A 26988-nucleotide genomic window follows, 5' to 3' on the forward strand; every position below is an offset into this window, starting at 1 on the left:
ATTGGAATAGGTCACCTTCAGATTGAAGGACATGGAGATTAAGTTTGAAGTGAATGGGAAGCAACACATTTTGAGAGCCATCAGGAATGGAGACATCAGGATTATTTCCTTCAGACGGCTAAAGAGGTTAGCCAAACATGATGACATTAAGTGGGCAACCGTATGTACTCTCATGCCTACACAGGAGGGATGGCATAAGACAGAGTATCATCCAGACATACAAAGGTTGAGAGTGAAGTATAACAGAGTCTTCAGTGACATCCCACCTAGCAGACCACCAGACAGAGGTATTGAGCACATCATTGAGTTGAAGGAGGGTGCTAAACCCGTGATGATTACACCATACAGGCATCCCAAGAGGCTCAAGGATGAGATCGAGAAAACCATCAAGGAGCTTCTTGCAATGGGTCACATTAGGGCTAGCAAGTCTCCTTTTGCTTCTTTGGTTGTGTTGGTGAAGAAAAAGGATGGTTCATTGAGGATGTGCATTGATTATAGGGCGCTGAACAAAAGGACAATCAAGAACAGGTACCCCATTCCACAGATTGATGAGTTGATTGATGAGCTTCACGATGCATGTTACTTCACGAAGATTGATTTGAGATCCGGCTACCATCAGATCAGAGTTAGAGAGCAGGCTATTGAGAAGACTGCCTTTAGATGTCATTGTGGGCACTTTGAGTTTGTGGTCATGCCATTTGGGCTGACCAATGCGCCAGCTACTTTTCAGTCCACCATGAACAGGGTCTTCCGTCACTAGTTGAGGAAGTATGTGTTAATCTTCTTTGATGATATTCTGATTTACAATCGGACTTGACAGGAGCACATGGAGCACTTGGAAACAGTTTTGGGGATCCTGCAGTCGGAATCCTTGTACGCCAAGGAGTCCAAATGTGATTTGGGCATGACAGAGCTATTGTATTTGGGTCACATCATTAGTGCAGAGGGAGTAAGGGTGGATCCTGATAAGATCCGTGCTATTGTGGATTGGCCTACTCCAGAGAACCTAACACAGTTGAGAGGATTTCTTGGGTTGTGTGGTTTCTACCGCAGATTTGTTTGTGGGTATTCACATCATGCAGCTCCTATGACAGATTTGTTGAAGAAGGGAGCCTTTGTTTGGACACTTGAGGCACAAGCTTGCTTTGAGAGATTCAAGGAGATCATGACTACATGCCCTATGTTAGCATTGTCCGACTTCTCGAAGCCATTTGAGCTTCAGTGTGATGCATCTGGAGAGAGTATTGGTGTTGTTTTGATGCAGGACAAGCACCCCATTGCATTTGAGAGCAGGAAGCTCCGTGGGCCAGAAAGATCATTTAGTATATATGACAAGGAGATGTTGGCTATTATGCATGCATTGGCTAAATTCAAGCAGTATCTGGTGGGTGGTAAGTTTTGCATTAAAACTAACCACAATAGTTTGAGACATTTCCTTGGACAGAGAGATCTCAATGACAAGCAGCAAAAGTGGGTTATTAAACTGCAAGCTTATGATTTTGACATCTCCTATGTGAAAGGAACTCAAAATGTGGTAGCAGATGCATTGTCACGTAGACCACATCTCAGTGATATGATTCAGATATCAGAGGATTGGAGGCACTTGATCATTGCTGAGTATGCTAGAGATTCATGAGCATCCGGGATTATTGATGGGACAGTTGTCGATACCAGGTATACACTTGTGGATAATTTGATTATCTACAAGAACAGGATATTCTTAGTCCCAAGATCGAAGGTGAAGCGTATTGTTATAAGAGCACTTCATGATTCACCTACAGCTGGACATCCTAGATACTTCAAAACGTACAGGCAGGTACGGGAGCGGTTCACATGGAAGGGGCTCAAGGCAGATGTGTTGCAGTATGTTAGAGAGTGTCCTGTTTGTCAGCAGAACAAACAAGAGCACACCTTTCCAGCAGACCTCCTACAACCACTTCCCATTCCTGACAGGATGTGGGAGTGTATATCCATGGATTTCATTACGGGCTTGCCTAAGGCCCAAGGGCGAGATTGCATCTATGTGGTGGTAGACAGGTTGACAAAGTATGCACACTTCTTTCCCATCACTACCACTTACACGGCAGTGCAGGTGGCTGAAGCCTTTTTCAGGGAGATTTTCAAACTACATGGGATACCCCGGAGCATAGTGAGTGACAGGGACAGCAGGTTCTTGAGCCATTTTTGGCAGGAGGTGTTTCGTTTATGTGGCACTGAGCTCACACCTAGCACTAGTTACCACCCGCAGACTGATGGGCAAACAGAGATAGTAAATAAGTGGGTAGAGGGATATTCGAGGAACTACGTGGCTGGTCAGCAGAAAGCATGGGTTAGATGGATTTATTGATGTGAGTATTGCTATAATACTACCTATCACATGTCTATACAGATGACTCCTTTCGGAGCACTATATGGCTATAATGCACCGAGCTTTGTTGATTTGCTTATTAGTGATGTTAGAGTTCCTCGTGCTAGGGATTTGCTTCAGGAGAGCAAGGACATTGTTGATGCTCTCAGAGATAATATTGCCAGAGCACAGAATCAGCATAAGCAGTATGCAGATCAAAAGAGGACAGAGAGGAGTTTTGAGGTTGGTGACATGGTTTACCTCATGCTGCAGCCTTACCGACAGTCTACTCTCAGGAAGAGGGGGTCAGAGAAGCTTAAGCCTAGATACTATAGCCCTTTCAGGATTATCAGGGGGATAGGTGAGATGGCTTTATGAGCTTGAGCTTCCAACAGATAGCAGGATGCACAATGTTTTCCATGTGTCACAGCTCAAGAAGGCGTTGGGTCAGCATGTTATGCCATCAGCAGTTCTTCCTCCATTGGATGATGAAGGGAAATTGGTTCTTGTTCCTAAGTGCATCATTGACAGCAAAGAGAAGCAGCTCCATAGGACGACTATCAGAGAGTACTTGGTGAAGTGGAGAGATTTACCCGGATGCCACATGGGAGAGAGAAGATATTTTGCCACATCCAGCTTTGAGATTGCTTGAGGGCAAGCAATTTCAGGAGGGGCAGACTGTCATGTCCCCTTTTTAGTGACATGTTATTTTTCAGCGAATTTGCCTATCATGGACTCTCATAGGCAGATGATTTTGGTGAGAATCATTCTGATGATTATTTGGGGATTGGATGGTCTTATTTGCTCTTGGAGAGAGATGGGGTTTAGCATATTTTGATTTTATGTGTTATGCAGAGCCAAAATATTATAATTTTGAGTTGAGTTGCACTTTTTATTTCATAAAGTTACTTTTTATATAAAAGTGCATTACAAAGGGATTTCATAAGAATATTTTATGGATACTTCTAGAAGTTCTTAGTGGCTTCTTAGAAAAGTAAATAAATAGAGTGTTTGGCCTCTCATTTGGAGATCCCAAGACTTGAGTTTACACTACTTTTCTCTTTGAGCAATTGTAGCGCCATCTTGGTCTGCAAATTGTCATTTGATCATTAGGAACGGAGTCTCCTAAGGATTTGCATAATTGAGGAGGTGAAATATCCTTTGAAGGGTTGCACTATGGAAGTGGTATTCAGCTACTTCAAGTTGGGCTTATTTGGTATTTACTTTTAGACATTTCCAGCAAGGTTCGATTTTCAGCCTGGACATATATTTTTGCTCATATCTCACTGTTGGCTGGGAGTTTGATTTTTATTTTTTGGGAGAATTTTCCTTGGAGCCTGGCGATTATTTCTATACCATTTTCGGCACCCTTTAGCCCAATATCTATTTTTGCCAAGTGTCATACCAGTCCGTACATGTACGATTGTACCTACAGGCTGTACAATCAGCAAGGTACAATCAGCAAGTCTGAGGGCAGGTTGGAGTTGCATTTTCGTCATTTTGTCTTCAGCATTCAGTCTCCAGCATTTGCTCAATCCAAGTTCTTTCATTTCAGTTTGTAGTTGCAAGAAGTTCTCAGTTGCATTCAGCCAATAAGGGTTTGTTTGTAACGTGCCATGTTGTAATGCTTTGAGTTGAAAATCGCATATCATATGTAAAAGCATTTGGTTATCATTGAATGAATATATTGGCACTATTTTACATCAGCTATTTGAGTAGATTTGTTGCACAACAATTTCTTTTATTCAGCATTTTACTTTCAGCACAGTATTTAGGTAGCATATCAAGTGCTTGATGAAATTTCACAGTTCAGTATTAGTGGTTATTAGTGGCCTATTGGCAAGGGCCATTACAACTACAGAGAAATTATTATAGAGATCGTGGGATGAGATATAATCTCACCTAAGTACTATAAAGGGGGGTAATCCTAAAGGGATACCCATCAAGGCCTAAAGGAAAGACGGAAAAAGAAAGAAATAAATGCACAGTTAAAGAGGAGTGATACAAGGAAACGCATAACAAGAAGAGTGGGAATACTAAGATAAGTTGTTTCTTTATTCTTGATATTTTCAATGAAATATTACGATTTTTCAATTTATATTGTTGTTCTAACTTCAAGATGGAAATTTTTGTTTCAGGATCATGGGATTGAATACATCGAGAATTTGGATTGCTTGAGGACAAGCAATTTTGGGTGGGATGGACTGTGATATCCCCACCTTCTAAATTAAAATCTAATAATAAAGAGTAAAATACAATAAATAAATAGTAAATAAATTAAATTAAATAATATATATAATAATTAAAATAATAATAATATTCAATTAATTATTGATGTAATATTACATATCAATTATTTGATTATAATATGAATATAATTTTATTATAATGTAATATTAAATCATAATATACAAATGAAATCAGATCAATTAAAAAGATAATTTCATATTCATATAGTTGTAGTGATATCTGCCAATATCATGTCATGATACAGAGGACTTCGATAGGATAGGACATTACAAACTCTCAATAAACACGACACCTAAACATGCCTCTTGGCAGCATTTAAGATACCAAATTATTATACTAACCTTGGATAATGGTGGTCCCCACCAAGCTATCCATTGTTAAGAATTAATAATCAATGTATAACAATATTATTGGTATTAATCAAATAGGAAATAGTGACCGATGATCTTGAACGCAAATTATTAGAAGACATGTCACAATCAAGAAGATACATTCAACGAATTAAGGAATTCGCATCTTTGACCACCACCGATAATGAGGAGGGCATTGATTATTAAAGAAACCAATCATTAGTGTTAGCCCCAACTTTATATTTGAACAGTTGAATACTATTGATTAATTAAAAATATATATATCACTGTTAGCATAATCTTAAGAATATGATTATTATTAGAAAAGATTAGTTGAGTTCTTTGATAACTTAAGGGGTACGATGACAAACGCAGATGGACGTGAGACGTGACTGATCGTTCCATCATGGTAGAATATAAGAAGATACTCTATCTGAATTCGGGGGGGGGGAATATTTTTTTACATATGGATACTAATCAAGAGCGTGACATCATTGTATAAAGCCATCCACGTCAAAAAGAATTTTCATCGTTGTCCAAGCACAATCAAATAGATTATAGTCAGTGATAAGAAGAAGAGAGAAACAAAGACAATATATTTGTCATCAACAAGCAAAGGAAGTAGTGTTGTCCACAAACAGAGAAGCCTATATCATCCAATAGGCACGTGTACATCTTTATTGGATTATTCAAGGCCAAGATTAAAAATAACCCTATCAAATATACTCGCGGGTTTAAAAATATAAGCCACAAATAAGAATATTTTGTTATAAGCAATATTGTCCATATCTACATTGCATATATTGGTCTATATCAGAATTGTTATTCAATCACTATAGCAATAAGCAATTAAGATTTTTTACTAAATCTTCCATTCCTAAATGAGAGAAAGCTTGTGAGCACAAGATCATCGTGCACACTCAACTTGACCTAACAAAGATTGTAAAGATCATTACAATGCATGATCATTTCACTTAGCATTTGTCAAATTATCCATTCAAGATAGCAGTGGCATTGATAAGAAACACCTGCACCAAAGTGATAATATATGCATAATTATATTGTCCTTTGAACTATTATGATTATCAATACATTAATAATTATATAAGTGGTATCATATATTATGATTCTCATTGAAAACAATAAAAATCAAGGTAATTGTTCCGAACTCTCAAGTTAGCCAACAAAGGGACATTACACCTCTTGACTTGTCCATTCTCTTTGAGATTGCATGCGTTCATGACATCAGTTCATTACCCTATATGTTATCTTGCTCATTGACTTCCAGTACATTTCCAAAAACATGCTTCCTATGACTGTTTTACCCTTTTCCCTAGCTTGGGTAATCTTGAGGAGATAGTCCTTGAGGATCACTATCATTCTACTTTATACATCATTGCCTATTCATCTTATCCAACAATTTGCTAATCCATCATATATCCTACACCTTGCTAGACACTTGGACAAAACAATGCGATCTTGCTTGAGAGCTAGTTATCTCTAAATTATTCAAAAAATTCAAAAAAAATCAAATATGATCCTAAAAAAATCCTAAAATGTCTTGAAAAAATGATCATCTTAGTGAAAACTTGGCATATAGGCACTTTGATGTATCTCCAAAAAAAAAAGATCATATGTATATATATATAATTTTCAAAAAACAAAATCCTACCAAGTGGCGAAAGCCTAGAAAAATGCACTACTTGTAGTTGCACTTTCATCTATCAACTTGTGGCTTTGGCCATGAATCACTTGATTTCCACTATCTGCCCTCACACTCTATAGTTTGAGATTGGACTCCGTTTAGGTCTAGGGAGCAGTTATGTGCCATCTCTTGTCTCTAGGACACACTGATGTTTCTAAACATCACCCCAACGGTGCTTCTCAACACTACCCTTTTTGGACATCGAGTGTTTCTCAACACTTATTACATACTTTACCTGGAACCTACACTTTGCTAATAGTTAAGTTGTGTGATATATCTCACTTGCAAGCACAAGTCTTAGAAATATCAATGACAATCTTTACACCACATTTAAACTAAAATCACTGAGTTATGCTTAATGATATTTTCTTTGTCTGTTATTGATGATTTTCGTTGATGTTCTCTCCTTGACCTATTCGGGATGTCACTTGATTAGAGGACAAGGGGCATATTTTCTCTGTCTTTTGCTTGTGGGTGTAGTTTTGATGATCCTATTTGCCCTAGTGCATCGGGTGTCTATGATAAGTGCCTCCTCTTGGTTGGAAATGTCACATTATACCTTGCCTAATTCATTTAGACACTTAGGTGAGTGAGAATTACGTCCTTGACTGTTAAATTGCATTTGTTTCTACAAGGCTGTGCTTATGGCCATCTCGACATCTATGTCTTGATGCTAGCATACTCTTGCAAAATTAACTTGAAACTTAACCTAAGTCATCTTCTTAGCTGTGTTTATGTCATCTTGACGTTTATGTCTTTGATACATGCATTAGTTCCCTACATCTTATTTGATATAGATCATATTCATATCTTCATAGTAGTGCTTGCTCTAGTGATGCTTGTATGATCTTGCAATGTCCCTTAATAAGGCTCGATGATGAAATTGAGGACCCATTACAAATCCTAGCGTTGTCTACTTGCATTTTTTATTTTAGGTTACATCTTAGTCTTTATATTTTGCATTGGGTGAGTAGAGAGACTTTGTATCATCATTATCAAACAACTTTGGTCATTATCCTTTTGCAATCAACTGCTTGATCATCTTCATTTCTTCCCTCTCAAGCATCTCTTTATCATCCTTTAATCTTTCATCTTTCCATCATATCTAATCTATCCAAATGTTAAGCTTTTAAATTATTTTCAGCTATCTCAAATTTTTGCAAAACTTGTACTCTTACCTAATTTCAATGTCCTAGATTCATTTTCAAGATTGAAATTGAAATTCAGAGTCATATTACTAATCAAAATTGTGACTTAACTTCCTTCTTCTTTAGCGTAGTTGTCTGCTCTTTTGAGTCTTATCTATTCATCTTTTGAGGCAAAATCTTTCTGATTTCTACATCATGACTTGCTTTGATCTAATTTTAATGTTGTACCTTTCTGGTCAAACTTAGTCAAATTGGGGCTCATTCTCATCACTTGGTGGTCAAACTCGGTTCTATGCTTTTTGAATCGCTTATCAATCATCTTGAACCATACCTTATCTTGGGGGAACCAATATATCTCAACTTCTGCATCTTCTCTATATCATTTCGATTTCAATCTCGAGGGGGCAGGAATAATCTATCATTATTCTTTCAAAGCTGCAAATTGATTATGTTATGCTATCATCGCTAGCGGCATCTCAGCTTTATTGCTTCATATCAAGTTAGGATTCTTCAAACCTTTCTGCACTTAAGGCAGATGCTCTTGGACATATCAGTTATCATCGAATTGCATCAGTTCTACTATTGTCTTATCAACCTTGTCCTAATGTTCAATTTCATTGCTTCACATTAAACTGGACACTCAAGATTATCTCTTTGATTCTCATTCCATTGGGTTCTCAACCAACCTTCCTAATCTTCGTTCACAGCTAGTTCGGAGTTAGTTATCTCACTGCACTTTGTTCGATCAAGCTCGGAGTCAAATCTCTTATCAACTATTTGACATCATCATTCATTCTTTGACTCAATGTGCTTGCTCGCACACTGACTCAAAGAGTGGCAAATGTAATCACCCAATTTTGGTCTAATAAACTATAAGCCCCATTTCTGAAAAATTAAATTAAAATACTAGACCATTTCTCTAAAATTAATTTTGCATTAAGTAATTAAATAATCTTGATCAAATTATCACATAATCATTTATTTAAATTTATCCTAAAGTTTGACCACTTTATCCTATGTTTATTTAATTAAAAGAACATGCTCCCTTTTAATTAAATAATAAAATGTCCTTTATCCTAAGTGCACACAAAAATCACTTTTTTAAACTAAAAATAATTAAATTAAAAGAAAAAGAAAATCCCTCCGCTTAAAGTGCACTTTTCAATGAGTGGAATCTTTTGACCTTTCAAGAAAGTTTTTGCCTCTTTATTTCATCCACTCATTGTTTTGCCTCTTAATCTTAACCACTCATTTTGCCTCTTGAGAGACGTGTGCAAATGGATCAACCAATACTTAATCTCCACTATTTCTTTTGTCTCTTACTCTTGGATCTTTACTGTCCACTTCTCTTTAAAAGGAGGCTCTCTCCTCATTCTCTCATCTTAGATGAATCTACTCGGAGCTATTGTTATGTTGTCACTTTACTTTTTGGAATCTTCTTGCATCTTGGTGACTTTGCAATCTTGGGGGCTCTCATCTTGCATCCATGATAGACCATCTTGATTTGTGCTAATAAGGTGATATTGTTACTTTGTCATTTGATTTCTTGAGCACTAATTGAGATATTGCATTATCATTTAGCTTAGTTTTCTTTATCTTGCATCTCATCTTAGATTACTTTGCATTTGCATTCATCATGGACATCTTGGATACTTGCACTCTCCTGCTTGATATCTACTTGAATCTTTCATTCTATAGTGCACCTTGTAGGGATCTTGCTTATTGGGTTCATTTGAGAGCCACCATCTTTATCTACATGATTCTTGCACGCTATGGATAGGAAGCTATAAGCCACCTTCTAAGACTCGTAATTCATTGGATATCTTGGATATAAGGGTTTATAGAAGTGGTCACACATTTGACACACGATAATTAGCTCTATTAATGGCAGAAGACTGTCTAAAATAGACAAATTAGTTATTGGCTCTAGTATAGGCAGCAGAGTGTGTCTATTCTGAGAAGTCTGCAGACTTTATTAGGCATCAAATTTCTTTTGCCGAAATTATAGGCATCTGACTTATTTTTGCATGTTTGTTTTGTGATGAAAAACAATCCAAAACTAGGATTATTTTGTTTTATTTTGGAAAGGCAAGTTAATGATTTTTTTTATGACCTTGTGGCATCCATATTTTGCTTACAACAAACATCAGATTTCGGACTTCAGTTTTATTGTTCTATTATTAATTTATTTGTAGTTTCAGAAGTTTGTGCACACAGGTTAGGGAACTCAGAATCACAAGATTGAAGGAAAAGTTGAGTCAAATTGTTTGAAAACCTATAGTGCAGAAGCTGCATACTATGTACTAATTTTTAACTAAGTTACCAATGCGTCGGCCCAAGAGGGGGTGCGAATGCGGATGCACATTGGTGCATGGATGCGTCTGGAGGCGTGGTGGATGCTGCCAGGAAGCGGCATTGTCTCTTGCGGATGTGTGCGGGGTGCTCCGGAGAGCATCCGGGCGCATCCTGTGAGCATCCAACTGTTTCCAACGTCCAGTCACTTAAGTGACTTAAAAACATGTGCTCAAAATGATTTTTTAGTATTCTTTTTTCCTTCTATTTGCCTCACAACCCTAAAACGGTTCATTGCCCATTCTTCTCATTTTGTTTTCAGCTAGGCTCTCTTCTCATTTTGTCTCCATTGTGGAATTTTGAAAGCAAGGTCATTAGTTTTGAAGAGGATCATTCCTAAGGTGTCTATTGAGCTTCCACAAAGGACGAATAAGCATCTAAGGTAAGCATTCAAACCATTTCATGAGTTTTTTGAGTATTTTTTTTTGTTCTTCATGAATTTTTCAGGTTTTAGAAGAAATTTTTCAAGATTTTTTTTTTTTTGTAAAGAAATGAAGAAGTTTTTTTAAACATTTCTAGGTTATTTTTTTCTATTTTCTTATTAGATTCAGAGTTTCTATTGTACAAGAATGGCCACTACTAATAGTAAAAGTTCAGCAGCAGAGCAAGAACGAAGTGATAACTTCAATATTGATGTGGCATCTCCATTATGGAGACACACCATAAGATCATCATAGGTTTTTGGAGGTGGGTCATACATTTGGAGATGCAATATACATCATAGTAAACCATTCAACAGCTCATATTCTCGGGTCAAAGCTCATTTTATGGGCCCTACTGGTAAAGGAATAGCATTGTGCAAGGGAAGTGAAGACGGAAAAAGGTTGAGCGATGCACAGTTAGCTAGATTCATAGAAGAATGAGAGGCTGCTGATTGTTTAGTGAGCAAATCAAAACAAAGTTTGTAGAAACCTTCATCTACAAAGAGCAAAGTGAATGTGCCCACTGATCATGTTGCATTCTCCAAGCATCGATTCTTGGAAGTGGGAGAGGAGGATGATGAAGTAGAAGTTATTACCCGCAAAAGAGGTCTGTTGGATCAAGCATTCAAAATGGAGGCAAGAGAGATTGTTGATGAAGCAATTGCACGTTGCCTTTATGCCAATGGTCTTCCTTTCAATTTGGTAAGATCGCCATATTGGAGGGAAATGGTTGCAGCCATCCTTAGAGCACCAGCTGATTACATTAGCCTTGAGTATGAAAAGGTGTGTACTACTCTTTTGCAAAAAGAAAAGATTTCTATAGACAAAGCTCTTCAACCAATTAGGACATCTTGGAGAACTTCTAGCATAACTATTGTATCTGATGGATGGAAAGAAATAAGAAACCGACCATTGATAAATGTGATTGCAATGTCCCCTAAAGGGGCAATGTTTTTGAGGGCTATTGATTGTGAAGGACAAGTTAAGGATTCACAATTCATATCTAGAATTCTCATTGAGACAATAGAGATGGTGGGTAGTGAGAATGTGGTCCAGGTGGTCACAGATAATGCTATGAATTGTAGGGGTGCAGGTGCTTTGGTTGAGTCTCGATACGACCATATTTTTTGGACACCATGCACCATACACTCTCTTAACTTGGTCATGCAACAAATTGGCACCCAAATATATTGGGTGAAGCAAATATACCAAGAGGGAGAGGAGATGCAAATGTTTGTGACAAACCACCACATGTCACAATCTATATTCAGATCATTCTCCAAGTTGGAGTTGTTGAAAGTAGATTTAAAATTGTAATCATTTGGTGTCATTTATTTATTTATTTTAAATAAGTTCTATATTCATGTTCAATATCAAATTTCTTGTTTATAACTTCGTTTTATATTTGATGTCATATTGTCGACTTGCTTATAAGTGGCTAAGACTACATTTGCATCTCATACTGTTGTTCTGAAACGACTCCTCAAGGTGAAATCAGCATTGGGCCAAATGGTTATTTGTAACCAATGGGCTATATGGAAGGCTTCCAATTCAGAGAGAGCCTTGAAGGTCAGGGGTATGATCTTGTATGAGCATTGGTGGGCTCGTGTGCAATTTGTATTGGATTTCACCGAGCCTATCATGACTATGCTACGCTTTGCCGATACAAATGCACCTTGCTTGGGAGATGTGCACGATGGCATGGACACCATGGTAGAAAAGGTAAAGCTTTCCATACAAGCACATGAGAATAACCCCACAGAATGTGAAGCCTTGTGCAAAAAGGTGGAGGATGTCATTCATCATCGTTGGGAGAGGATGACTACCCCATTGCACCTCCTTGCATATGCCTTATCTCCAAGGTACTATAGCCAAGAAACACTTGCTATGCTGGATAGAATTGCACCATATGCGGATGAAGAAGTTACTACTGGGTGCTACACTGCATTTGCAAGACTCTTCCCAAATGATGAAATACACAAAAAGGTAAGGCAAGAATTTGGCTTATTTGCTTCAGAATTAAAACTTACTCCATATGCAATAAAGGACCAAAATGACATGGGAGCTATCACATGGCGGTACATGTATGGTCAGCCATTCAAGCATCGACAACCTCTTGCAATCAAGATCCTCTCACAAGTAAGTTTTCATTATTTATTTATTTAGCAATTGTATTCTACACTTTAGCGTTTAACATTCTCTAATTTGGTTTTCATTTGTATGTTTAATTTTAAATTTTTAAATTTTTATGAACACTATTCAGGTTGCAAGTTCTTCTGCTGAACAGAATTGGAGTACATACTTCTATATCCATTCAGTGAAGCACAACCGGTTGGGTTCAAAGAAAGCTGAGGACTTGGTTTATATACATACCAACTTGCATCTTTTGTCACGTAAGGAGGATGGATACAAGGAACGGTCAACCAAGCTTTGGGATGTAGCCCTTGAATCTGCAGACTTGGATGCAACACTTCAGGATCTTACTGTGATGATGGATGATGATGTTGATAACATCATAGCACGTGCATCTAGCACAATTTGAACCACGCATGGTTCAAATGAATTTGCAAGTGTTGCAGGAGGAGGAGATGATGAGAATGTGGATTTTTTTTGAGAATCCTTATGATTCTGAATGACTGAATGTGATTTGTGAATCTTGAGCCTTGACTCTTGATTGATCAACATTGAACCATGAACTATGTTTTGATTTTGTAACTTAAATTGCATTGGAATCTTGATGTTTTGATTACTGTTATTTCAATTTGATTATGATAATGATTCAATGAATGGTTTATTTTTGTATATTTCATATTTCTTGTATTTCTTTGCATACATTGTCATAAATTATAGTTGACAACTTTGCATAAATATATATATATATATATATATATATTTATTTATTTATTTATAATATATATACTTATGTAAGGACGCACCCAAACGCATCCAAAATCCCCCAAAAAAAATCCACGCATCCACACATCAGCATCAGCATCAGAACCAGAATCGATAACTTAGATTTTTAGCACAACTGGCAGCCATACTTATGCCTCCATACAGGATAAACAGCAGCAAACAGAGCAGATACTACCTTGCCCAAAGTTCTTTAGTGTTTCCACGATAATATTTAGTATGGGTGGATCACATAACTGTCTGTAGTTTTTGAATACGAAAGGAATGGAATGAGTTTTATGAACTACAAAACAGATGTAGGATGTAGAATTGTGTGCACCAATGGTGCTTTGCATGCATAGATGGAAAGCTTGATGTGTACTTGCCAAGTTGCAGAGTACTCACAGGGATAACTCACGAGTTAACTTGCCATGAAATCTGTGACGACTCCCAATAGAACTTATCATTCACTTGCTGGAATCACACAAAATTGTGACAGCCCAGAAAAGGCAAAACCAAAGGTCAAAATGTGGGGAAACACAATGAAAAAGTGCGACATAGTTTTAAGCACGAGTAAAACACAGTTTTGAGGTCAAAATCTGTCTATTAAAACCTGCATTAGATCCTTTTGAGTAGTAACATATATTTCAGTGATTTTTTCTGCTAACTACTTTTTAGTTTTATATATGATTATTTAAAATAATTACAAGTTTCATATTGTGCACTGCCAAATTTGAATCAATTTGACCTTTAAACCCTAATAAGACATCTGACAACTTGCAATTGCACCAAAACTCAAACTGAAACCTGCAAAAATACTAAAAACCTCAACAATGCTATCAGTTCTATAAGTGTCCACTTTAAAATCTATATTTTGTGAAAAAATACTAATGAAGAAATACTTATGGTGAGAAGCAAAGGACTTCATTGGTCGGAAAAATGAGGGACTGCGCAAAGCACGTGGCTAGCAGACCAGTGTTTCAGGCATTCCAGGTGTGAAGTAGGCAACGTGTCCTCCACAAAGGTAGTCCCCAAGCCACATAAGCGGTCTACCCCTCAACATGGGTTTTTCCTCAGCTCTTGGTCTGTAATGTTTCCTTTGGGTGTTATTTGCTTTAGCATTTGTTGCTTCTTGCCCTCTGTTTGTCACTTTATCCATGTTAGTACTTTATATTTAATGCGATTACAATTGGGATTACATTCATGTTTAATGGAGGGCAACTCGCCCAGTTTAACTAACTGCTGGGGCATTTATTAACAAAGATGGATCAAAAAATTTCAAAGACACTGTTCTGGAAAAGCCAGTGGACTGGCCCTGAATTGGCTTGTATTCTGCCAATTTTTGCAAACAAACCAGAAGGTAATGGCATCCGAGAGGTGGAAGAAGGTAAGCAACCTCCCAATCTCCTAAGGGTTCTTTCTGTTTCTCCCAATTCTGATATAGTAAAAGTGTTAAACATTCAAGAGACTAGGTTCAAGAACATCACTGTCTTTCTAGCTACAGTGGATAGAAACAAAGTTCCAGCAAGAAATTTTTTAGATGAATGGTTTAAAAATATTTGGCTTAGAAAACTAGGGCTTCAGATTTCTCTCTGTAGAATGGTGCAAATAGTATTATTTATTATTTTCTTCAAAGATTGCAAGATGCAAGAGATTGTTAACCATTGGAACATTGGTGTTTGCATGTTTAGGGCCCTTAAACGGATTCCAAGAGCAATTCACAAGGAAATTTTAGCTTTATCATGCCTTAGATGGATCATGGCAAAGATCCCACCTTTTCCCTCTGCTTTGGGCCCTAATCCCTCACTTGCTCTCCTCATTGGGCTTAACTTTATCATACCCTAGATGGATCATGACAAGGAACATCCCACCTTTGCCCTCTGCTTTGGGCCCTAATCCCTCACTTGCTCTCCTCATTGGACAAGGTCTCAAAATGGATGAGGCTAGGGTTACCCTACCCCACCTTGATGAGGGTTCTTGTCTCCATTAACCCTTGCATTGAAATGCCTAAATCTATTAAAAAAATCTTGGTGATTCCTCTTCGACCTATGGAATAGAGATTTCGGAGGGTGTTAATGCATGTTTCCTCTATTGGAAAGGTTATATTAGAAGAAATTGTCACATTACTATCAAGATAAATCTCAAAAGCTTCAACCGCTCAAAAAGTCAGTTGATAATTGTTCTATTTCAAACACCTTTTCTCAAACTATGGATCACATCATTGAACATGTGTCTACTAGTAATGAGGTTTCTATGGTGCAAAATGAAAACTCTCATACCCAAAGAGGTGCTTTAGATAATAACAAGGCCTTTTTAGATGCTTAACAATCATCCTTTAGGGAATTGGCCTAAGAGTCTAACTTGCCACCTTCAATGGTGCCCAAAGAAGGAAAACAAACCTTGTTTGGACCATAAGTGAAGAGAGACAAGGCTCTAATGCTCTTCATAAACCAATGGATATTTTTATTCTAAGAAATGTGAAATTAGTAGAATTCCAACTATCCCTTGCGGTGATAAAGTGGACTCAATGGTATTGTTTATCGTCGAAGCCATTAGGAGAAGACCTAACACTAAAACTTTTGAATGAGTGCAACTTGCCAACATTGGTCCCTTCCCCTTCTCCTCAGCTTCTACCATGAATAAACTTAGCTCTAGAGGTGGTAAAAAGGATATTGTTGTTCATAAAAGAAAAACTAGTCTAAAGGCTCACTTGGCCCCAACTCCAAAATGAAAGAAATGGATAGGAGCCTTCCCAAACACTTAAACAACTCTACGAAGGGAATGGACACATCCAAATGAAGTTGGTAATAGGTTTTCATCGTACTCCTTTGAATGTCCAAGGACTTGAATCCCTTGACATGAATTAGGTTGTCAAAAGATTTTTGAATCGTGTTGGAAAAAAGATGATGTCCTCCTTTAAGAGGTAAAAGCAACCAAATTTGCACTTGATGTTAAGCTTAAGTGTATTTAGAAAGACTCCATCCAATTCTAAACTAATTCTAAATTTGCACTTGGATATGTTGGTCATGTGTTGTATTAATAACAAGTTTGTCATTAATGACAACGTATTTCTGTGAGTTCATGACAAACAAAGATTCTATACATCGCAAAGGTTTATTGAGTTAGCAAAGTTGGCACATAACAGGTTAAGCTATGCGAGCTTAGGATTATGTTCACGGATGAGTATAGGTGCTACATCTATGTTCACTTATGTTTATATTGAGTATTGGATAAGTTACAGTTCATTTGATGAAGATTATTAGCAGACCAATGTGCAAGAAACATTGTCAAAGACAAATGTTGGTAAATTGGTCGTATCTTATTAGCAAGGAGGAATTAAGGTTAGCGAGCTTGGATTATGGTTGAAAACAGTTAGTGTTACTATGTTCATGTAAGCAAGTCTTGAAGATCATTTTGGAGAGGTCGCAAAAGTAAAATGTGTGATATTTTACTAGTAGTTAATTATGTTGGTGAAATGTGTTGATCCTTATTGAAGAATGTGTTAATTGTATTGTAATGTGTAGGAACCTTATTGTAACATTTGTAATGATGCTTTAGAGGGCGTGTATGCCTTAGTGTGGTCCTATGTAATCAATTTTATATTGGGGAAGCTTTAACAGGCCAAGCTAATTAGTTATTTAGATAGGGTATAAAGAAAGATGTTTTCCTTGAATGTAATATCATATCATATCACATGTAATATTGTGGATGTTGTCAGAATCTATGAGTTTGGTCAAAGCAAAGCAGAGCTTGATGTTGGTATATGGTTTTGAGCTTCAAAGGAATTGTATTGGCAATTAATTTGCAGTATTGGTCAGTTCAACACACTGGATTTGTTATTCTCAAGATCTACTCTTAGTTGTTGACTGAAGCAATTTGGATAGTGAGTTCAGTCGTTTTCCTATCAACCTTTAAGAGGGTTTGAACCTTCTAACAAGGGTTCAAGGTCTCCTAACAGTGATTTGTCCTTTAACAGGGATTGTTGTACTGATTGCATTGTATTTGACTCCTAACGGAGTCACATCCTTTCACAAGGAACTTTTATATTAGTACACTATCTTGTGGGTACCATCCCCGTTGGGGTTTTTCCTCTGATCAAGGGTTTCCCTAGTCAACAAATCATTGTGTCACTGCATATGGTTTATCTCTTGAGATGCTTCATTGTTTTGCTTATTGAAGTTGGATATAAGTTTAACTTGGTCACAACTAATTCGCCCCTTGCCCCAAAGGATAACTTTGGTGGCAAATATTCGCCAAATGACGAATCTCACTCATCAAGGACCCTGAATTTGGCAAAAAAAATTGCACTTTGGGAGTGGCCATGTCACCCACACTTTATGAAAATTGGGTCCCATGCTTAGGCTAATCACCAACAATGATACATAATTATTTTTATTTTGGTGATGACTTCGCCAATGTAATCTAATCTTTCCACACGATAAATTAAATATTTTCGCCTACAATTCTGAGGCTTCTCTTATTCAATGGTCACGTTTGCCAATCTGTGGTAAAAAATTAAGTTAGGTTACATGTAAAGTACATAGACTTGACAAGTGTCTATTTAGGAGACTCTCAAAGGAATTTTTTATCCTTCTAATCTTTAGCCACAAATAGAATTGATTGTGGATAGGTGTCATTATTTCAGAGACTTTCTCTAAAACTTGTTCTTTGATAAATTAGTCTGAAATAGGATTTATACCATTGGTTTAAGGATCATCTAATGGTTATTAAAAAGGGTTACTGTGTTTTGGATGATATAAAATTATGGTTTCTAGTTATTTGTACTTTTGGTCACAATTTTATTAAATAATTAAAGCTTCGCCAGGGTTTTACAAAATTTTCATACAACGGAAACAAATCGCCCATAAAATTAAATTTTTTCCTACGTTTGAAAAAAAAAGATCGCCAATATAATTATTTTTTTCCCTCTAAAATAATGTTGGATTCGCCACGATTTTATACATTTTTCCAAAGGGGGATTTCTTCTTGAGTGAAATTGGATTTCCGGATGAAATTTTCTCTTATTTTTCTTTCTCCTTGTTCTTTGCTTTCTTGAATTCCATCTTGATCTCAATCTTGAATTTTCCTTTTGAAAATCTGATTTTGAACCTCCTTGTTTGAAGTTCTCTCCATGCTCTCCAAGCTTCTCCCTCAACAATTTACCCAAGGAAACAAGAGAGAAGTTGCATTAAGATCACAAAGTGACAGAAAACAAGAAGGATATCTTAAAGTTCTTCTGAAATAGGATTGCATCAACATCAAAATAAGGAAGCAAAATGCAACGCAATCATGGGTTTTCCTTAGTTCAAAACCAACTTCCTTTTGACTTGCAAATTTTGAAATGAAATTTTGTTAAAATCTGGAAATCAAATGAATTTTGCAATATAGTATACCCAGATTTCACTATCTCGCCACCTCTTAATCTCACAATTTGAAAAGAATTTGCCCTTATTTGTCCAAAATCGCAGCATTTTTGAGGAGATATATCACTTTTGCAATGCAACCTGCTGCCCTTTGGATATTCACTTCTCTATACCACATATCACTGCCCTTCTAGAGTAAATTTTGCTCCTAGTAAAAGGGGAAGCCACTGCCTTTAATGGAGGAAGATCCCTACCTTAGGGGGAGAAATAGTTGCTATTAGAGAAAAGGTATGTTTTCCTTTGAGTGACATTATGTTGGACTCCCATCTCTTCCCTTTTATAAGCAATGAACATTATGAAGAGGTATGTCTCCATTGAGGGCCGACCTGTTTAGAGGGGCTAAAGGTATGCTTTTAATTTTGTTTAGTTACTAATCAAATCGCTCTCTCTTGCCCTTTTGTCGAGCCTCCTCCTTGGGCGGAAATCAAGCCTTGGAGAGGAAAATGGATTCCTCTAAGGCTGGCAGAATCTACCACTCTTCAAGAAAATTTCCTCTTGTCATCATTTGAATCCAATTTTGCCCTCTAACTGAACCTATTATTATTTCATCCTCTCATTCCACATTCGTCTCCCCCCGATTTTCAAGTTTTAATCATTATTTTGGGAAACAAAAACATATTTTCCTTTTGCACAAATTGGTTCTTCATTTCTACCTTATTTATAATGGAGCGGAATTCAAGTGTGTGAGAGGAAAATGGATTCCTCGTCTTTCATTTTTCCTCCATACTCAACATCAAGTATCAGATTTCATTGAAATGCAAGGTGGGAAATTTACCCTGCTAAAGGAATTTGGATTTCTCTAGGGGGGATGGAATCCACCATTCTTAGAAGAATTTTCCTCTTTCACCTTGTTTCAACTTTTCATCGATCTCATGGTTTCTAATTAGACTTGCTCCATCATTAAGTCCTTCATTTTGTTAATTATCATGCAAGTTTGGAAGGAAGTGATTCATGTTTTAAAGCCACAAATGCAAAGCGGAAATCACCATGTCAAGTTTCAATTCCTCACCTCAACTTAATCTACCCCTTCAAAAAACCAGTCTAGTTGGTCTCACTTTCTCACTCCTAGAATCAGATTTCATTCATTTCATGCTTTGTTTAAGTCCAAAGGCCTCAAATTTACATTTTCTACACTTCTTCTAGGGATAGAATTTGGGCCTAGGAGAGGAATTCGAATTCCGCTAAGGCGGGCAGCTTTTGTCATGCTTAGAGGAATCACCTCTTGCCTTGAGTTTCAAATCTTCCTCTCAATTTTCCTCTTGGGTTCCTCAATTCATTCATTTTTCCCCTTTGCATTGCAGTTCTAAGGAATTTGGTTGAGTTTGGCCATGTTTCATTCAAGGTAGAAATGGAGGCATGGAGAGCAATTTGAATCCTCTCACTTCAAACATCCCAAATTTGCAGCCTTTTCATAAGACCTCGCCAATGTCTTAATCTCCCTTACACTTCTCAAGTTTCTTGCTCACTGTTTCATGAATATGGGAGGTTAAATCTATGCTTTTTCCATTCCAAGAACAAGGCAGAGATTGGGGTGTAGAGAGGAATTAAGATTCCTCAGAGGCGGGCAGATTCCATCCTATTGTGAGGCACTTTCCTCTTTCATTTCATTTGATCTCCTTTCCTTTAAAACTTTCCTAATATTGGTTTTTCCTTGGTGGTTTCCCCATTCATCATTTCATTCATCTTTGCTTTAAATTGTCTACAAACTTGAGGACAGAAATCAGGGGCATGAGAGGAATTTAGATTCTGCAAGAGCTGGTGGAACCCACCATGCTTAGAGGAATTTTTCTCTTGGACAACTTTACTTCAAAAACAACATTTCACCTTTTCTCGCCGATTTGGGCTTGGAGTTCACATTTGCAAGGGGCGGAGTTTTGACGAGTCAAAAGAATTTGGATTCCTCTGAGGCACGTGGAATCTGCCATGCCCAAAGAAATTTACACTCTACACAGTCATTTTCTCAGCTCAAAGGGTAGGAGGATTTATATAAAATATATCATTTAAGTTTCTTATACTTTTAAGTTAGATTTTATATAAATACTTTTAAGATGTTTGAGATAGGTTTCAGCTTCATAGGACTTACAATAAAGATTCTAGATTTTGGGGGTCTTCAAAAAATTCCAGACTTACACAAATCTCAAGATTCAACATGCCTTCAATAACGTTACCTCCCATAACCTTCCCTGACTTTACAAGGTAAAATTGGAACTAGAACAAGGAATTTCAAAAGGTTTTAACTCATTTCATCACAAATCTCTTGGTTTCAACTTCATATCCGTGACTAGCTTAGCCCAACTCTCAAGACAAAATTGCTCAAACTCACTTTCAGACTTGAAGACTTGAAAATTGCTACCAACTAAGACCACTTCTACTGCTAAAGCAAAAAGAGGGGGTGCCCATTTGCAATGGTGCAATGGTGTGAAAACCTCACAATATGTTACTTGCCATGTCTTTTGTGCACTATAGGTGTGAGGTCTTGAGCCAACACTCTAAGCACTACAAAACAAACACATGCAAAAATGTGGGATCAAAAGATCACCAATATCTTGCTTGGATTGTCACGTCTTTGTTGCTCTTCAGTATGAAGTTTAAGTCAACTACATTGCATGTTGGAAATGGAGATAACTACAAATAAGATCAAAAGTAATTAATCTCAATTAATTTCAAAGTTATAGCTCAAGCTTGCTACATTGCTGGTACGGGAATGAGAACCCGGTATGTGGGTATGGGCATTTTTTTTGCCCTTTGGTACATGGGGTTGGTATGTTTGTACATGCACACACACACACACACGTACACTTAAAATTTTAAGTATTAATACATAAATAAAAGATATACTAAAAATATATATGCTAAGTAAATATATTATAATTATACTAAGTTTCTGGATTAGATACGAAATGTTGATGAAAAAAATCTTTACACAATCTAATCCAGAAACTCAGTATAACTATTATGGATTATGGAAATCTGATCACATTAATAAATATATTATAATTCAAAATCTATATTTAATATTTTAATATAATTAGTATATAAAGAAAAAAAATAGTTATAAAAAAGTGTAAAGATACTTATGCACAGTATTGCCTCTACTAAAAGCTCCAAGGATAGGGCATCTTCTCGCACCTTGGATAGATGTCAAGATATCGCAAACTCATGCCAACGGCTCTCTACTCTAGATCATGCTCCTTTCCCTACTGTTGGGAGTCTCAATGTGGTTGCCTCTCAAGAGAGATCACATGCAAAGTAAGACGCAAACCATATTTGGCCCTTTATCCAAAATCCTTGTCCTTGGCCTTGGATACAGCCTTGTATTTGCGATTCTTTTCCTCGGTCTAGGACAACAACCTTGAGGATACAACTTACCCTTGGATACAAGCTCTTGTATTGTAGGGTTAAAGATCTAAGATCCCTCTAACCAGGTAGATGATCTAGCAAAAAATCTTAACAAAGCTGGTGACTTTAACCCTGGGTACAAAGAGGTAATAGGATATGGATAGATTGTGTGAAGATTGAAGACAAGCCTCCCTCTAAATCGCAATTTGTTCCTCTTGTAACCCAACCAGCAAAGCATACCCAGAAAGTTGAATTATGGATGAAAATTTTGCAAGAGGTGGATGAACATGGAGCCTTTTTTGCCAAACATGGCTTGATTAACAAATTTAGAGGATTTTGGTTAAGCATGGCAGAATTGAAGGAATAGTTATCCAGAACTTGGCACCCTATTTTGTCTTGAATATTCAAATCTACCCCCATGTGAGGGGATTTTTTGTTGTGGCTTTCCAAAAGATCAAGGATTTCTCCAGGGTTCTCTATGACTACCAATGGGATTGCAACGAGCAACAACTTATGCTAAAACTTAGCACCCTTCAATTGATACTTCCATTGAATCTTTCTCTACAATTCCAATCTAGGTAGGATTGCTAAGCCTTTGCAATTCTGGTTTTTTTCCTATTTGAAGCCATTGGAATTCTTTGGAGATTTTTTTAGCAATTGATGAGAACTTTACAGAATAACCACACAACCATGCTTGTATACTAGTTGAGATTGAAATAATAAAGGAGCTCTCAATGGTACTCTCTCTTAATACCAAGTATGGAAGTTGGAATTGGATCGTAGACTGTGAAGGTATGCAGTATACCATTCTAGTGTAAATGCTATAATACTAGGCATGTTGCAGCCCAATGTTCAAAACAAAGGTATGGCAACAACGTTATATCAGAAAGGATGTCTCCCCACCATTAATTAGTAGAAAAGAAAGAGTCCAGTCTGGATAAGAAAGCTAGCACTGAAGAATGATTCGCAGGTGAAGAAGCTTTTGAATGGATCATATTTTTCTGCAGTGATCACTATGATAAACAATTCAGTATCTAACTCTAGAATGTATCATCTTTCTCTTGGAATTTTGAATTTGATGGCCAAGCTATGACTTTGGACCCAAGTATGCCTAGGTACCCTTAGGGTATGCCTGGTTACACCTAGGATATGCCCCGGGTGCACAAAGTATGATCTGGTGTGCAACCACAGTGTACCTGGTGTGCCTAGGGTGTACCCACACCCAGGTGAATTTCGTGCAGGTGCATGGAATTGGTGGTGTGAACCTAGTAATGATGCCATAGTGTAACTGATGTGCCTGGTACCCACCCTGGGTGAACCCATACTCGAGCAAACTCAATGCAGGTGCATGGAACCACAGGTGCAATCCCAATAATACCTAGTTTAAGTTCCCTATAAGATTCTATGATATAAGTATCTTTCATTTTAAGGTGGCAACTATGATTTGTTTATGAGAGTTAAAAAGAAAAAAGCAAAGAGACTAATAAATGCTCTAGAATGGTAGTTCAAAAAGAGTCAGGTTAGGGAAGGCCCATGAATAGGTAGGTATTAGCTTGCACAAATGCACAAATAATAGTAAAGGAATAAAAAAAATATGTAAGACAAAATTTAGACAAACAATATGCATAAAATACTACTGGGAGAAAAACAAGAAGAATACCTCAATGAATTAAATACAGATACGAACCCCAACAAAGGGTAGAATAGACGCTGAAATCAGATGAAAAGAAAAGACGTTTACAATTCAACCTCAAAAATGAACACTAACAAAAACCTAGCATACACGCTGAAACCAAAAGGAAAGAAAAAAAAAATGTTTTAATCCAACTAAAGTTTACTTTTCACCAACTGGAATATGATATTGATGGATGGAGAGGACACCAAGGAAGATTGTTAGTAGAGAATGTCCATTTTGAAGCAGAAGAGAGAAAATGACAGTTTATCACTCTTTGCTATGACCATAGTGCCATCCTGCTCAAGTACCTCTGTACCCAAGAGGTTGATCGGATGCACATTCTTTCAAAGAGGCTAGAGATGCAAAAGCATTAGAACTTCAAATCAAAATTTAGAATATAAAGTTCCCCCTCCACTAGAAATTGCAAAGCATCAAATTCTTTGTCGCTATACTTGGTTATTCTCTGTGTACTACACACTTGCATTAGAAAGCACCTTTGCGTTTCCAGTTTCCATATGGAGTGCCGTATAATCATCTTCGTTTCATTAAAAAAATCACAATTCTTTTAAATTTGATTTTAGCTTTTAAGATGCTATAAGCCTTACGGCTGAGAATGTTTAGCTCACAGAAAATCCACCTGGATCAAATTTCGCTGAGTGCTGAGGAGTCAGGACTGCTACTAAAAGTGATAAGTCTGAATTCATAATCATTTTTTAATGAATCGATACCCCTCGGTATATTAAAATAAAAGCCCATATTGTAATCTAAATCTGAAAGTGACTTGTAGGGCTTCCAATACTAAACGCCTAACATATTTCACAAAAGCAGAATTAATCATTAAATTTAGAAAATCACTGAATAAGAAGAAGAGATATACTGACCTGAATATGATGTACGATTAGAAAGCATTCCTTCGGGAACATGTCGCCGGGAAGAGCGCGGGTGAAAGGGAGTAATATTTAAGCGCGTCCTGGATGAAGTTGTTAAACAAGCAGAAGAGTAAAAGCTTCCCCTAAAAGAATGGAGGCGAGATGCGGATATCATATTATTGCTCGATAAAGAACCCCAACCGCTCTAGCCCGCACTGAAATTTTTAAGGTATCCCCAGTTAAGAAATGCCGTCTGTTTCTTTTAAATTAATCATCTGCCCGATTTGCAGTGTAAATTGTAACAATAAAGGCGCGAGGCTACATATATATCCACGTCCATTTAAAATGCATATACGAGTGCCTGATATATGAGTTGTAAAAGTACCTTGAGATTGGAGCTAATACATGGGCTGGGGAGTAGGTGGATAAAATAGATTTCACAGTGGTGTAGTAAGGTGAATAATCTATTTGGTCAGGTTGTACTTACCGATCCACCTCCTTTTCTTTTCTAGGGAGTGATCTATCACCCGGTTGATGGGTAGCTATGAGTTCGCCTTGATGGGGTAGCTATGGGTTCCCTTGTTTCTGTGTTGTTGCCAATCTCTTTATGGGACATTTTGAAGATATTGCTTTCTTTTCTTTTCTTCTTAAATCTAACTAAATGATGGAAGTGTTATGTGGATGATACTAATGTTTGTTGGTCTTATAGTTCTGACAAACTAGATGAGTTTCAAGCTCATTTCAATGGACTAAACCTTTACATCTCTTTCACCAAGGAGCTGGAAGCAAACAACTAGCTACCCTTCTTGGATGTTTTGCTCCTCAAAAAAAACTAATGGTTCCTTTGTTCGTCGCATTTTCCACAAGGTTACCCATATCGATCTCTATCTTCATGCTTCTTCCCACCACCACCCTTGCCAAAAGGTTGGAATCCTCAAAACCCTTGCTCTCAAAGCCTATCGCATTTGCAACAAAGATAATTAAAATTAAGAACCATCTAATCTTCGTCAATTCTTTAGACTCAATGGGTGTTCCAACAGGCAAATCTCTGAAGCCTTCCTCCAAGCCGAAACCTTTTTCCTCTTTATTTTTGCCCCTTCCTCCTATTGACATATCAGTCAAAGTTCGTTATTAGTGAAATACACTTAATCAAATTGTAAGCAGCTACCGAGTTTATTGTACAGTTAACAGTGTTTACCAAGCATTTTAGTTACCACTAAGTTCTACAGTTGCTACAAAGTCCTTTGGACAAATTCCAGTGTTTACTAAGCAGTTTCAGTTACAATGAAGATCAGCAATGTAAACCGTGCATCTCAATGTATGTTGTGTTTACCAGTGCAAATCGAGCTGTTCAATGCTTCCGAGTTCGCAGTTTATGTGATGCGAGTCAAGTGTTAACCAAGCTACTCAATGTTAACCAAGTGACTCAGTTTATACCGAGCTCGAGGAGATAGTGTTTACCAAGTCATACAATGTAAAGCAAGAGACTCAATTTATATGACGAGTTTCACAGTATCTACCAAGTCACTAGTGCAGACCAAGTTCAAGACTATTTGGAAGTGATCAGTATGGATCGAGCTTGTACGTCTACCGAGTGCATGACGATGTCGAGCATTGACAGTGGATGTCGAGCATCATAACTTCACTGAGTCAGTCTTCAGAGCCTGAGTGTCTTCATTTGAGTCGACTTTGTAATATTTGTGTAAACTTGTATAGTGGTTGACTTTGTAATTTGTATAATTGGATTGGTATATATGTAATCAATTGTATCATATCCAAGTGTGTAAGAATGTGAAAGTGAATGTAATGTAATCGAATATAATCAGAGAAGAGCAGAAAGAGCGAATTACAAAGGCTACAGCAGTATAAGGAGCAACAAAGACATATCTATCATAGCAAGGTGATCAGTACATAAAGGAATCTCATTCAGCAAACCAAGTTGCAAATTAGAGACTAGCTATTGCTTCATCCTAACAGGTGGATCAATCAAATCTTTTAACAAGGTAGACCTAACAGTCTTTTGTAAATCTCTTTATCGAGTGCATACTTCATTGTATGTTTCTAAATCCTTTCACAAGGTGGACCTAGCAATCCTTATTGCTCCTAATAAGGCAGATAATCAAAAGTGGTCAATGTAAGCCTTGACAGGCCAACTTTATACTATAGTACTAAAGCTTGTGGGTATCGTCCTCACCCCAGTTTTACTTTCTATTTGG

At 37.2% G+C, this 26988-nt stretch overlaps 1 protein-coding gene across 1 annotated transcript in view; it reads right to left on the minus strand.

The window, feature by feature from the left end:
• Positions 1 to 25149, minus strand: part of LOC149532757 (Nuclear transport factor 2 (NTF2) family protein) — a 38880-nt gene extending 13731 nt beyond the window's left edge. The window contains exon 1 of the mRNA XM_089806729.1: positions 24785 to 25149. Coding sequence (XP_089662855.1) covers positions 24785 to 24947 — 163 coding nt within the window. The 5' untranslated portion in view covers positions 24948 to 25149. The remainder of the gene's footprint in view (positions 1 to 24784) is intronic.
• Positions 25150 to 26988: the final 1839 nt, after the last annotated feature.

This window comes from Cupressus sempervirens, chromosome 10 (assembly GCF_028749045.1).
Source record: "Cupressus sempervirens isolate cs-2001-9-10 chromosome 10, ASM2874904v1, whole genome shotgun sequence".
Taxonomy (NCBI): Eukaryota; Viridiplantae; Streptophyta; class Pinopsida; order Cupressales; family Cupressaceae; genus Cupressus; species Cupressus sempervirens.